This window comes from Orycteropus afer, unplaced genomic scaffold (genome assembly GCF_000298275.1).
Source record: "Orycteropus afer afer isolate SDZICR_OR568_19922 unplaced genomic scaffold, OryAfe1.0 scaffold00054, whole genome shotgun sequence".
NCBI classification, from domain to species: Eukaryota; Metazoa; Chordata; class Mammalia; order Tubulidentata; family Orycteropodidae; genus Orycteropus; species Orycteropus afer.
The window spans coordinates 13,827,040-13,840,895 of record NW_006921641.1 but is presented as its reverse complement, the minus strand read 5'-3'; the positions used below and the strand labels follow the sequence as shown (position 1 = coordinate 13,840,895).

The 13,856-nt window shown below is 47.5% G+C and overlaps 1 protein-coding gene across 1 annotated transcript in view; it reads right to left on the bottom strand.

Moving 5' to 3' along the window:
* Nucleotides 1-13,856, bottom strand: part of OTOF (otoferlin) — a 137,450-nt gene that overhangs the window by 52,649 nt on the left and 70,945 nt on the right. Inside the window, exons 6-9 of the mRNA XM_007938881.2 lie at nucleotides 12,086-12,130; nucleotides 2,838-2,911; nucleotides 1,191-1,317; nucleotides 659-713 (exon numbers count right to left, since the gene is read on the bottom strand). Coding sequence (XP_007937072.1) covers nucleotides 659-713; nucleotides 1,191-1,317; nucleotides 2,838-2,911; nucleotides 12,086-12,130 — 301 coding nt within the window. The remainder of the gene's footprint in view (nucleotides 1-658; nucleotides 714-1,190; nucleotides 1,318-2,837; nucleotides 2,912-12,085; nucleotides 12,131-13,856) is intronic.

Sequence of the window (13,856 nt, the reverse complement as noted above, 5' to 3'; positions counted from 1 at the left end):
CATTCCCTGGAGAAGGATGTCATGCTTGGTAGGGTGGAGGGTCGACGAAAGAGGGGGAGGCCTTCAACGAGATGGACTGATACAGTGGCTGCGATGATGGGCTCAAGTATAGCAGGGATTGTGGGGCTGGCGTGGGATCGGACAGTGTTTCGTTTTGCTGTGCATGGGGTCACTATGAGTCAGAAACGACTCGACGGCACTTAACAACAACAACAACAACAACAATAACAATCTTCACCATCTAGAGATAAGCACAATTGACATTAATTCCAGCAGTAAAACAAAGCAAAACAAGTGCAAAGGAACTTTCTTCCAAAGCTCTTATTTCAAATATTTGAATACTTCTTATTATAGTTTTCCTTGGTTTCTTCACAGTTTTTCCATTTCACTAGGTCTTACTTTCTGAAGTCCAGCATTGGACACAAAATCCTGGGAGGGCTTCAAGCAGCACAAGCGGAGTCCTCAGGCTCCCTCTTGGGTGGGCAGCCTCTTACTTATGACACTTCCAGGAATATATCCTAGAAACAAGCTTATCTAAGCAACATATATTGAGCTTGTGGTTCTCTATGACCCCCAGATCTGTGTGCTTCTATACTGCACACTGGCTATAACTCCTAGAGCAGTTTGAAAGACATGAAGCTTCCAAGTGCCCACCTACCTGGTAATCCATGGGCCTTCCAGCACTTGGCTCCATCTTAATGTCTGGCTTAGACCTGAGAGGGAGAAGTAAGAGGATGCAATGTCAGGCCTGGGATGAGGGACTGCTGGGAGTGGGGAAGATGGGCACTCATAATGTTTAGACCATGAAGAAGAGCAGAGGGACAGAATCACAGCCTTCCAACACCTAAGGATTGTTCTCAGAGGCTCTTAAAGAGAGGACTAAACAAGGGACAGAAGCAATAGAGAGCCAGATTTTAGGTCAACACGTTCAAATATGGGCTGGGTGGTTCTGGGTGGTGTGATTTGCCTAGTCTCACTGGTGTTCAATGTCCTGGGCCCAGGCCTGCAGTTGCTGAAGTCTCTCTGTGCAGGGAGAAGAGTAAGCCATTCAAATAAAAGAAGAAAGGGACAGGCTTAGGAACAAGCTGTTCATGTGCCCTAATTTTTCCCCACCCAAGTTCCAAGCACGGCAAACTGGGTCCTGTGATGATATGGAAGCAAGTGAGGATGTGGGGCTCCTGCCCACTCACCGCTTGTTGGAGACATTGGTGGTGAGAGCTGTGACGGAGGCTAGCGACACGGAGTCAGGGTCTAGGCCATTCCCCAGCCGAATGGCCAGGCGGTCAAGATCTTCCATCTCCAGCACTGCTGGTTCATCTAGGGAAGAAGAAAGGCTGTGTAGGAGGGTTGGACAGGGGAATAGTGACTGTGTTTTCCCTTTGACTTTGGCATCCAGGCAGCTCAGAGCCAAATTCAAGATTTACATAGACCATCTGCTTAGTATGTTATGGCCTGTGTATCTGCAGGATTTTCTACCTGTTCTCAATCATCTATTTTAATTCATATTATATACCGTCTTACTTTTTTTTTTTTTTAAGCTTAATTGAATTCTCTTTTATTGTACCATACTTACCTAAGCACTGACTACCCTTTGTGGAAGAAGGTAGAGAATAAAGAATCCGTACATATATTCCTCCCATGACAGTGAGTACCATTTATTGAGTGGCAACTCTGTGCCAGGCACAATGCCAGGCACTTTACATACATATCTCTACTACTCATAGCCATGTCATGTTAACATAGGCATTATTTTCATGTCACAGATGGAGAAACTGAGGAAGTAACTTATTCCAGGGAATTCAGAATCTAACCCTGCCCTGGTGTGCATTAATTCAATGGGATGAAGAAATGATGATTCTGAGATGCCACTCAAGGATGGCATGTTTGGACCTCAGTCAGTAGCTATACTCTCTGATCTAAAATGCAGAAGAGCATGGCTGCAATTGGCATGGGGGCAAGAGAGAGGGAAGGAGATTCTGGGGACTAATGAGACCATACAGGGAATGCTGCGGAAGACAACCAAGAGCCCCGAATGCAAGCATGTGACCAATGGATCTGGTCCAAAGCTGGTTCTCAGCTGGGGGCAGAGTAATGACTCCATTAGGACCTTCCCCAAGGCACTGAGCAGAAGGCTGACACACAGCTCCCTTATCCACTCTGTTTCTCTCACCCGCCTTGCCTCCTCTCAAACAGCTCTCTTGCCCCTCTCTTCAGCAGACTGCCCCCTTCTGGGCCCAGGCCACAGGCCACTCCAGCCTTCAGCACCTCACTGCTCCCAGGCTCCCAGGGCCCAGCCCACCCTCTCTCCAGGGCCTTCTCTTAGTGGGCAGCCTGGTGAGAAAGCTGGGGGTGGGGGGAGCAAGACACTGGGTGCTGCTGCTGGGCAAGGATTCTCGGGATTCTAGCTTTCCTTAGAATTGGAGGATTGACTAAATATTCCTTTTTTGTTGTTGTTATTTCCTCTCTTAATTAAAAATCTCTAAGAAGGGGCAAAAGCTTCTGTGTGGAAAAATAATGGATCAAAATGGGCAGGAGAAGTGTAATATAAACATGCACACTTGGCAGAAGTCTCCGCGCTCATTTCTAGACCAGTTCCGACACTGAGGGAACCCTTCAGCCCTGGAAGGCCACGTGACACTAGGAGCCTGGGTTCCCCCGCCAGCCAATGGGTGACCAGGCTCTTCTGCCAGCCAGTGGGCAGCCAGACTCTTCCTAGGCATCTCTCATGGGCCAATCCCAGAAAAGCCAGTTTGGGACCTGTCCTGGGAGGGGAGAGATGGCTGAAGAGCACCTCTAGAGACTCGGATTGAATCTGCTGCAGGCACAAGAGTCCATACCTTGTCTTTGGGATTCCTCTTTGTGGGACCGGTTTTTGCCGAGCTTCATGGCTGAGAACACGCTCCTCCCAGCTCTGTGAGTTGGGGCCACCAGAACAAGGTGAAGGGAAATAGAGGCATCGAGGACCACACACGGAAACACAGAAGAGTGAAACACATTAGAGAAAGGGAGATAGGCACCCCAGCCCTTCACTTACTGGTCCCAAGATGTAGGGAGGGCTTACACTCCCAAACTGGGAGCCGTTAGGGGATTAGGGCAACGGAAAACCCTCCACCTCCTCTTCAATTCTTCACACCATGAGGAGAAGGGGAAGGGGCCCTAGTGAACAGAACAAAGAAGGTGGCCTTCCACTAACTGAAGCCCCTCTGGACACTGGGCTCTTCAGCCTGATCTCAGACCTGTCTTAGAGCTCCCAGCTCAGCCAGCACCCTCAGCTTCATCCTCCCTGTCTCTGAGCCCCACTTCAATGACTGGAAAGAAAACCAAAGGGCCAGAGGCAAAGCATTAGAACAGAAGGGCAGGGATCAGAGAGGACCTGGAGAAGCAGAAGCTGAGGAGAAGGTGGGAGATGTGGGAGAAATTAGCTACGTGGTTCTCAGGTGGTCCTAGTGCTCAAAACCTGGGGGCAGAGTGACCGACCCTTTTGGGACCTTCCAAGGCACCAAGCAGATGGCCTAAACACCTTATTCACCTGCACACAGCTTCCTTAACCATTCCTCATTTCTCCTCTTTCTTCAGTCCCTCCTTCCTCTTAAATGTCTCTGTCCCTTGCCTTTCTGGGCCCAGTCCACAGGCCACTCTAGCCTTCAGTACCTCACTGCTTCCACCCCCTCTGGGTCCCGTCTGCCTCTCTCCAGAGCTTCCAGGGCCTTCCCTTTGTCTCTGCCTTCCTGTGTCCTGGGATTCTCCTTGGTTCCCAGTAAAAAGGAGGAGGCAAGCCCTTTCCCATCTCCCCTTGGTCCTGGCATTTGCCCATTCTCCCTATCCCCTCTCATTGCTAGACACCCCCCTCCCCCCAAGGAACTTATGGCAGATTCCATAGTTCCTACCTCTTCCTTTGGCTTGGTGTGGCCTTGCACGCCCAGGTGAGAGGCCTTGAAGTCAAGTCAGGGGGATGAGGAAAAGGGGCAGGGGTTCTCACTGTCCTTTCAGTGATGTCCCTGCAGCAAGCCTGTGGTCCCTGGTGCCAGGAGGCACCAAGAGGATCAGCAGGGGGTAATGTGCAGTATTCCATTACTCCATCAATATTGCATGAGCTGGATACTTGACTCCCTCCACTTCCCATTCTCCCTCCCCCAGGGTGTGGCCCCACCATCATTTTGCAAGCCCAGGTGGGGCAAGGTACAGGCTCCAACCTTTCATCTACAGCCAAGCATCCCCATCTTTGGGTTGTGGCCACTCCTGATGGAGGCTTGAATATGGTTTCCAAATTCCCTGCCCCTAGACCCCTGTCATTGTGCTGGACAATGTGAGTTTGGGAAAAACCTTTCTGTCCTTGGATGGTGTAGAAACCTCAAGCCCTGCTATTGAAAGTTGGGAGCCATCTCCTCTCCCCAGACCTGGCCCTATCCTAATGCCAGACTTCTTTTCTATTCATATGCAGGACAAGGCATGGAGGGTGTGTGCTGGGCCTCAATGAAAGAGCAACCAAGCACCATCCCTTCCATGTGGCACTAGCTCACAATTTAGGAGACCCTGGCCATAATTTCCTAGAAAGTGACCAGGTAGGTGGAAATTTGCTGGGTTGACCACTGATGGGTCTGCACTATCCAGTATTGTTGTCTGGCATGTAACAATGGGAAGGAGGGAAAGAGAAGCTCTGCAAAAGGAAAGCTGATGCCTTTGGAATTCTTTAAAAAGTTTTTTCCTTTTCTAATAAGAGGAGATAAGTTACTATATAAAAACCAAGGAGAGATTACATAACCTTTCTTGATCAAATACTGTGGGCCTGAGGTTTTCCAAGAGAAATGTTTCTCATGAGAAATGTTTGCTCATTCTATCATTATAGTAATCCTGTGAGGGACATACGCATCTTCTCATTCAGCCAATGAGAAAACAGAAGTTCAGAGAGGTTAAAATAATCTCATTGTCATACAGTAAGTGGCAGAGTTGAGAGTGAAGCATATGGCTCCTGTCTCCTAGGCCAGCCAGATTGCCACTACATCCTAGCTCCTTTGCCTTGCTTGATGCTATGGGATTGCACTTCTTTGGGCGTGTGAAGCTCAGCCTAACCATTTGGACTTTTGGCAAAAATTCCCCAGGGTGTCCCTTTGTAAGTGTAGGATGGCCCATGGGCCAGTGCAGTCTACAGATCAAGACATTATCTATTAAGAGTCCCACAGACCATGCCCAGAGGAGGGGCTCATTCAGAAGTAACCTAAGCATCAACACATTTTGAAAGAGATGACTATAAACATTAAATTACTAGTGACATACATTGAACAGATTCAGTAAACCCATTAGGAAAAACTGTGTTAGGCTCAGTGACTATATATGCCTGTGAACAGCAATAGAACTGCCATCATTCCACTTGGACAGGACTTTGTTTCTTCTCCTTGGCTCATCAGGTGTAGTTACTTTGAAGGTCCCGATGGTTTTTTAAACCCACGTGCAGCCATTTGTAGAACTAGAAGCTTGTTTGGAAATGCTCCTATTGGTGGTGGTGTGTGCCTTCACAATGCTCTAGTCCTACCAGTTGTCAGCCTGTGAAAAACTAAGACTGAATCTGTTTTAAGAACAGAAGATCTGAGCAATTGACATTAAAAAAAACAAACTCACTGCCATTGAATCGATTCTGACTCATAGTGACCCCTTTTGTTTTTGAGGCAGTAAATCTCTATGGAAGTTGATTGCCCAGTCTTCCTTCCATGGAGTGGCTGGTGGGTTTGAACCACCAGCCTTCTGGTTAGCAGTCAAATGCTTTAGGCACTACGTCACCAGAGCTCCTTAGCAGTTGACATATATTCCCAAAATTCAAAGACAGCCTCTCATCCATGTGGGCAGTCCTGATCATCTAAGGAAATATCAGTGTAAACAGGAAGTGATTATAGTTGACAAGAATGTGAGTGCAACCACAATTCATAAATTTCTTCATAATTGTCCCTAGATTAATAAACACATAATCCCACACCCTGCTTGGTATTCAGAAGAATTCATGGCAGATATGTCTTATTTTCCATTCAAGATCCCAACCAAACCAAACTCATTGCCATAGAATCAACTCTGACTCATAGAGACCCCCACTGGGTTTCCAAGGCTATAAATCTTTATGGAAGCAATCCTATCTTTCTTTTGTGGAGTGGCTAGTGGGTCCGAACCACCAACCTTTTGGTTAGCAGCCAAATGCCTTAACCACTACACCACCAGAGCTCCTTTCATTCAAGAAAGTTGGTTAGTAAACTAAAAAAATTCTGTCATCCAACGTACCTCCTGAGGACCCTCTGGGCCTCACCAGGCTGTAGGCCCTGCAGGCACAGGGCTGGATCACAAGCCACAGGGGTTCCCAGGACCCCTAGACCAATAAGTCTAAAAACTGCCTTTTTTGGGCCTCTCACATCAGAATCAGCTGGGGTTGCTGACTAAAAGTATAGATTTTTACTAAGTCAGACTCTCTGAGACTGAGGGCCTAGAATTGGCATTCTTTACACATTACAGGAAATTTTAGGAGCAATTGAAGCAGTTGTGGTGGTAGGAAAGGGACCATCCTCCCTAGGCTTATCCAGAACCTGTCCTGTGGGACTTGCCCTGCCTAGTGGTAGCCTTAAAAGGAGCTCTGGTGGTATAGTGGGTAAGGCATTTGGCTGTTAACCAGAAGGTCAGCAGTTCAAACCCACCAGCTGCTCTGCGGAAGGAAGATGACATGATCTACTTGCAGAAAGATTTCTAGCCTTGGAAACTCAATAGGTGTTGCTATGAGTTGGACTTGACTTGATGGCAGTGTGTTTGTCTTTTTGGTTTATTTAGAACTCTAGATTGGGATTTAAAAGCAAAAAACAGAACAAAACAAAACGAACTATGGTTATCCAACCATTCTCTACCACATCCTAAAGCAATTTGAAAGAGAAAGACTTCTCTCCTGATGCTGCAAAATTTTAGCCATCTCATGTGGAGAGGTTGACTGGATGCCTGGGAATATCTCAAAATGATGGCTTTTTCTCTTTATGAAAAGTGTAGAGATGTGTAGTTGTTGTTGTTGTTGTTGTTATGTGCCGTCGAGTCAGCCCTGACTCATAGCGACCCCTCCTTGGGTTTCCGAGGCAGTATCACTACGGAAGTAGGATTGCCCAACCTTCCTTCCTAGAGATGTGTAGAGGTGAAGGTAATTTCCAGAATCCTTACTATAGACACTGTGCCTGTTTGCTTCTCCCACACTTGCTCTTCCATTCATCTGAGCTGTGGGACAGTAGACAGTGATGTCATTGGCTGTCACTGTCCATTGTAATTTTCTGATGGATGACACATAAAAAGTCCACTAGAGAAAAACTGAAGGCACTTGACTGCTAACCAGAAAGCTGGCTGTTCAAATTCACCAGCCACTCCTTGGAAGGAAGGTTGGGCAATCTACTTCCGTAATGATACTGCCTCGGCAACCCAAGGAGGAGTCTCTATGAGTCGGGTCCGACTCGACGGCACACAACAACAACATCAACAACAAAGAGAAAAACTCTGCTACCTCATTGCAGCACCAGTTCCCAGAAAGCAGCCTGTCAGCTTCTCCCCACAAAGAGTAAAGGTTATTTTGGAATAAATGTTGTGTATCCAGGGCATCTTGTATTAAAGGCTTAGATTTCAATAAAACCATGTAATTTGTTGATTGAATGACTGGTATTGTTGCTAGTAGTCTTCCAGTCAATTCCAACTTGTGGTGGCCCTATGTGTTGAGAGCAGAACTGCCAGGCCCATCTTCTGGGGTGCTTTTGGGTGGGTTTGAATAGATAGCCTTCTGATTAGTAATTAGTAACCATTAGTAACCATTTGGGCCACCCAGGAATTCCTACTGATGTAGTGAGCCTTTCTTTTTCCAAATAAAACTCTGTATTTGGTCTAATTGGGTTGTGTGGTGGTTATGTTTTTGTGTCAAGTTGGCTAGGCCTGGTTGAGTGGCTGGGCAGCTGGACATAGTATTCCCCATGATGAGACTGGTAATCAACTCCATGGTGGAATCTACTGTGAGCAGCTGAGTAGCTGCCTTTGGGTATGTGGTCTGCTTCCTGTATATAAGGAGAAGCTTTGAGAATGGTCTCTAGCCTATGGCACACTTGGACCCTACATGTAGCCATGTTGTTCCTCAGCAGCCTGCTATGCTCTGCTGACCTTGGGACTTACAATGGACTTAAGTCAATGGCCTGCCGTGTGGTAACATCGGGACTGTGCCTTTTTACTTGTCAACCTTGGGGTTTCTCAGTCTCAGCAGCCAACAGCTGTCTGAGTGAAGAAAAGCCTCTAGCTCCAGTGGGCCGGGAGCAGGAGGCAGAGCTGGTCCCCAAGGTTGAGGGGCTTTTACTCAGCCCCTAGAGCCTGGCACTTTGAACTTGGACTGAAAGCCTCCAAACTGTAAGAATAAACTCCTGTTTGTTAAGGCCATCCCATTTGTGGTATATTTCTTATCAGAGCTGCACTAGGTAACCAGAACAGGTTGTCTGATTAGTAAAGATGTTAGTGTGGTGGAAAAGAGACAAAGAAAAGCAACCAAAAGGCAACTCAGTGAAAAACTACCTTACAACCAAGTGGGCTCTTTATCCATAGGTACATGAAAGCAGGGGTGGCAGAAGCCCAAGCGAGGCTGACCTCTTTGGACATCTGAGGATTTATAATCACATTTGCGCTCCCTGCAAGCTGGTCTGCCCACTGTCAGAATGATGTGTGCCTGAAATTTAGCCTGGGATTTTTCTCTAGAGAAAAGAAGTGGAAGTTAGTTTACTCATTTTAAACTCTTCTTTTTCATTTATGGATCTGATGATTTCTTTGCACATTTCACGGCTCAGATTTAAAAGCGTGTCGTCATGGCTGGGTGATGTACAGAGAGTCCTAGGGGAGAGCTTGGCATTCATAATGACTTGGGAATATTCTTCAAGCTAAATTTAGTGACCCAAGGGTTTCATTAGTTCAGGTCTATGCATTATTTTACTATGGATTATTCTAGAAGTTGTGATTTAGAATGTTATAAATGAGTTGTAGACATGCCCACTCACTGCCCAGGGCTTCAGCCCCGCCATTGGCTTCCATGGGAACTGTCCAGGCTCCTTAGCTCAGGCCTCAGGCAATTACAAGCTTCTTTCTAAGAGCAACAGAGTCTGTGGTCCTTCTCTGCATTCTTTAAACAGCCAGACCCTCAAAGTTTGGGGGCATGTCCCTCAGGTGTCCTATGATAGGTTTATTTCCTTTACTTTCCATGCCCCAAATATAGGGAAATTCATAGTTGTAATAATTTTCACAATTATCTTTTCAAAGTATGTTACATTTCAGTCACATTTTATTATCTCCCTACATTTGGGCAGGACAGACCAACCCTTCCCCCAAGAACCTCCATGTCTTCACTGTTTGCACAGTGCCCTCATCATACCAGGATGCCTGGGAGACCCACACGTTCTTATCCAGACTCTGGGTTTGCCAGGGAAGCAGGCTCCTCAGCCGTCCCTGGTTGGCCCAACATTCCCTTGCAAAGCTCAAGCAAACAGCATTATGGAAATATATTTTCTGGCTCCCCAAACCATCCATCCCAGAATCTCATATACTTAAGGGATCACAAGTTTTTTTATCTGTCAAATCTGAGTTTTCTTACCTGAAAATTGTACCTGTTTTCACTTATCTGTCTTCAGTGGAGATAGAAACTAACCAGGTTTTCCCCATAATAACCCTTCAGAGATTTAAAGTTGTTTCCCATTTAGTCTCTTTTCCAGACTAAAGAGTTTCAACTTGTTTAAGTCTCTTCTTAGAAATCCATTTTCCTACTTTGTCAATAGCTCTGTTGCTCCACCAGAAGTAGATCAATGGGCCTCTTCTGGGATGCCTCTGGGTGAAATGAAACCTCCTTTCAGTGAGCAGCTGAATGTGCACCACCCAGGGACCCCCATTTGTACCACCCAGGGACCCCCATTGCTCTACTAATGGCCATAATAATAATAATAATAAATATCAGCTTATTTTATCTCATGTGTTAGTTAAAAATGGCAAGAAATTAAGATACAGGAAATGGTTAAGTGTTGAGCTGTCAACCTAAAGGTTGGTGGTTTGAAGCCACCCAGCTGCTGCTCCCATAAAGAATACAGCCTAGAAAATGCTATGAGGCAGTTCTACTCTATCACACGTGATTGCTATGAGTTGAAAATTGACTCAAAAGTACCCAACAACAGTGCTGAAGAACCAGCATTTATTTTAGGCCTACTAGGTGCTCACACAGTGAGGTAGCTCTTACTTCAGCTACAGCCAGTCAAAATGGTCAGGCCAGTCTTGTGTCCTTGTGGGTCTGGCCCAGATCAGACAGGGAAGCTAGAAGTCATGAAGGTTCTTTAAACATTGGCAATCTCAGAACCGATAGCCTAGGAATGGACAAGATGTTCACGGCCTCATATATGGGCCTTTTATAGCTAAATCTTCTCCCTAGGGAACGCCTAGCTCAGTCTTAGTCATAATCTCCCACACACCCAGGATTCAGCCTTCCTGTCTGACCATCCTCTCCCTCTCCCAGCCTTAGAACATGCCGTTCCCTCTGCCTGAAGGTTTCTTTCCTTGATGGGAATCTGGGAAACTCTTCCATCCTTCAGGGCCCTGGGCTGGGGCTCTGCCCATGTGAGCTATTGCCTCTATCACTGCAGGCTTTATCATTATTGCAAACCTGAGTTGGAATTCAATATGCTTTTGTTAAAACAATGAAAGACGCTGTGAACTCCCTGGGGCCCTAATGCAAGCAGAAACTGCAAACCCAGTCTAGTACTGATCAGTCACAACCTTGGTGTGTCTGTGATACCTCAAATGAACACGCTTTTAACTATGGGGACCATAGTTTTGAGCAAATCTTTTGACATCTCTGGGACTCTATCTGGAAAATAAACACCACGTTCCTGGCTTTTCAGCTCTAATTGATGTGCTTAGAGAATTAAATGAAGACAGGCAAGCACTCAAAAACTCCTGGGTCTATTATGAAGCCTGGGCTGGAAGTCTGATTCCCTGTGTTTCAGTCCCAGTTTTGCCCCTAGCCTGAGTCTCTTCTTTGAGACTCAGATTTATCATCTTTATGAGATGGGTTTGGACCACAGACCCTCTCTAGTATGGTAACTGTGACCACCACTGCCTTTGTGAAAGTCCTTGTGATGCTGGGAAAGTCCTCCACATGACAGCATGCTATGGAGAACCACCATCAACCCCAGGCCTTGAGCCTTTCCAAAATTTCTTAGCTGGCCCCTGCCATCTGGAATCCCCTCCTCTTCTAAAATCAAATCGGTTGCTTTGGAGTCACTTCCAACTCACAGCGACCCCATGTGTGTCACAAAGAAATGTGCTCCAAAGAGTTTTCAATTGTCAATTTTTCGGAAGTAGATCATCAGAACTTTCTTCCAAGTTGAGTCTGGGTAGACTCGAACCTCCAACCTTTTGGTTAGCAGCCAAGGGCATTAACCATTTGTACCACCCAGGGACTCTTCTCCTCTCCTCCTAATCTCTCTCCCCTAGGAAGCCTCAGGGGAACAAAAACAGCAAAGACCATCAGAGTGGTTGCCTTTCCTTAGCTTTCTGAGTCTTCAGTGCTCTGGCCACACCTGCAGCCACACAGAGTCCAGAGTCATCCTCCTGGAACCTCCAGGACTGTATGTCCTGACTCTGGTTGGGGGAGGGATCTCTTGGCTTCTTGTACCTCCCACTCTTTTGCCTTCTGTCACACTCTCCCTCACAGGGATGCCCAAGGGTGTGAAATGGGTTGAGGAGTGAACAAGGAAGTAAAGGAGGAATCAAGACACTGAAAGGATGGAGGGTCACCTCAGAAGAGCTGAGTGGAAACCAGAAGGCCCTGCCACCTGCCCTTCCCCACCCAAGCACCTCTCTGTCCCTCACTCACTAGGTCAAATGGAAAGGCCTTCCTCTCTCTGCCATTCCCCAGAGCTGGCTCTACCAGGACAGTCTGCTTCTTAGCCCTCTCAGGCGGGGACCATCCCACCATCCACAAACCTGTGGCCAGAGAAGCCTTCCCTCTAACCCAGACTTTTGCCTTCATAGGGTGCACCCCACAGGCTCCGCCTTGGCCTGGGACACCTACTTGTGCTCGCCATCTCTGCCTCCCTTGGTCTTCTCTCTGCCTTTGCTGAGTCTTGGGGGAGAAATGAGGAGACAAGGGGATGTATGTGAGAGTGTGTGGCCTAGAGACACTTGCAGCCTTAGCCCCAGACTCCCACACTCCCAAGGGGCCTCCTAGTCCCAGAGGCTTCCTCACCACCTCACTACAGCAGGCCAGAGACAAACCAATTGCCATCAAGTTGACTGTACATTCGTCAGAGTAGAACTGTGATCCACTGGCTCATTTTTTGGGGAAGTAGATTGCCAGGCCTTTCTTCCAAGGCAACTCTGGTGGACTTGAATCTCTGATCTTTTGATTGGCAGCCAAGCATATTAACCATTTGCATCAATGAGGGACCCCACAGCAGGCCTGAGCAGGGGCCCCCAGTGACAGGGCAGGGATCCCATGGTCTCAGGTGCTGCCTTGCGGAGAGAAGGGAGGGGCTTACAGGAGTGGGGGTGGGTGGTCACTGTTTCACCCCCATGCTCTGGAGGACTTGGAGCCCAGGGGAGGGAGGTGCCTCAGAGTATCAGCTGATACACTCCACTTTCATGATTTTCAAAATGTGGGTTGCACCTTCCCCAGGAGACACTGGTTTGGATGAGACTGACCACCCTCCAGGCCTGTGCCACCCTGTACCTTCCTCCATCTCCTCCTCTGACTCCCTCCAATGGGGTAGGAGCTCCCAGGCTTTGAGGGCCTTTAGGAAGTAGGGCCTGAGCCTGCTCTGAGAGGGGCATGGTAGTGTTGGGGTGCTGCTAGGAAGGATTCAGCCTTCAGCCCCAAGAAGAAAGGTGGGGTGGGGTGGGCAGGAGGTTCTGGGGGTGGAATAGTAAGTACAGCTACCACTCCTGGGCTCAGAGTAGGCCTGGAGGAGGATAAGGAAGGACAATGCTCCTCTCCCTCTTTAGGGAGGCTTCCAGAAAACCCTTCTGGAATGTTCTCTCAGCACTGTCCTGATGGCTATGGCAATAAGGATGAAGAAAAGAAAAGGAGTAACAGTGAGCTATTTTGTCCTTTCCTCACACTCTGCCCTGACACAGACTGGCCAGGTAGACATGACTCCATGTCCTCAGAGCTGAGGACTCTAAGACCTAGACACATCACAGCATAAATCCAGCTTTGGTTAGCTAACCTTTATGTTAGGCAAGCAGGCCAGTTTGTAATTCAAAAGCATTAACAATAACCAGTTCTCGGCTGCCAAAATTGGCTGAGACCACTGAGCAGGTAGTAGCTCACTGCATAGAAGGGAAGGCTGTGTGTCAGCAGGGCTGCTCTGACCCTGGGTCCCATGGGGCCAGGGGCTGGACAGGCATTCATCCTCATTGGGGCCCACTCAGCACTGCGAGGTGCTTGTTCCAATAGAGCAGGGGGTTCAGGGAGCACCTTAGGGCACTAAGAGATGAATGGGGAATTTACTGGGCCTCACCCTCACAGTAAGGAGCTCTGGTGGCATAGTGGATAACACATTTGGCTGCTAACCAGAAGGTCAGCAGTTCAAACCCACCAGCTGCTCTGCAGAAGGAAGATGGGGCAATCTACTTCTGTAAGGATTTATAGGCTCAGAAACCCAGTGAGGGTCACTCGATGGCAGTAAGTTTGGTTTGAGTTCACCCTCACAGTAATCTGAGCATAGCTGCTTTTCTCTGAGTTATAAATTGAAGTTTTGAAAGAAAAGAGAATTTTTTTTAAAAAAAGAAAGAACTCTGTGACTCTGAAAAGTTTGAAAATCTTTGCAGTGGAGGGACCAGAA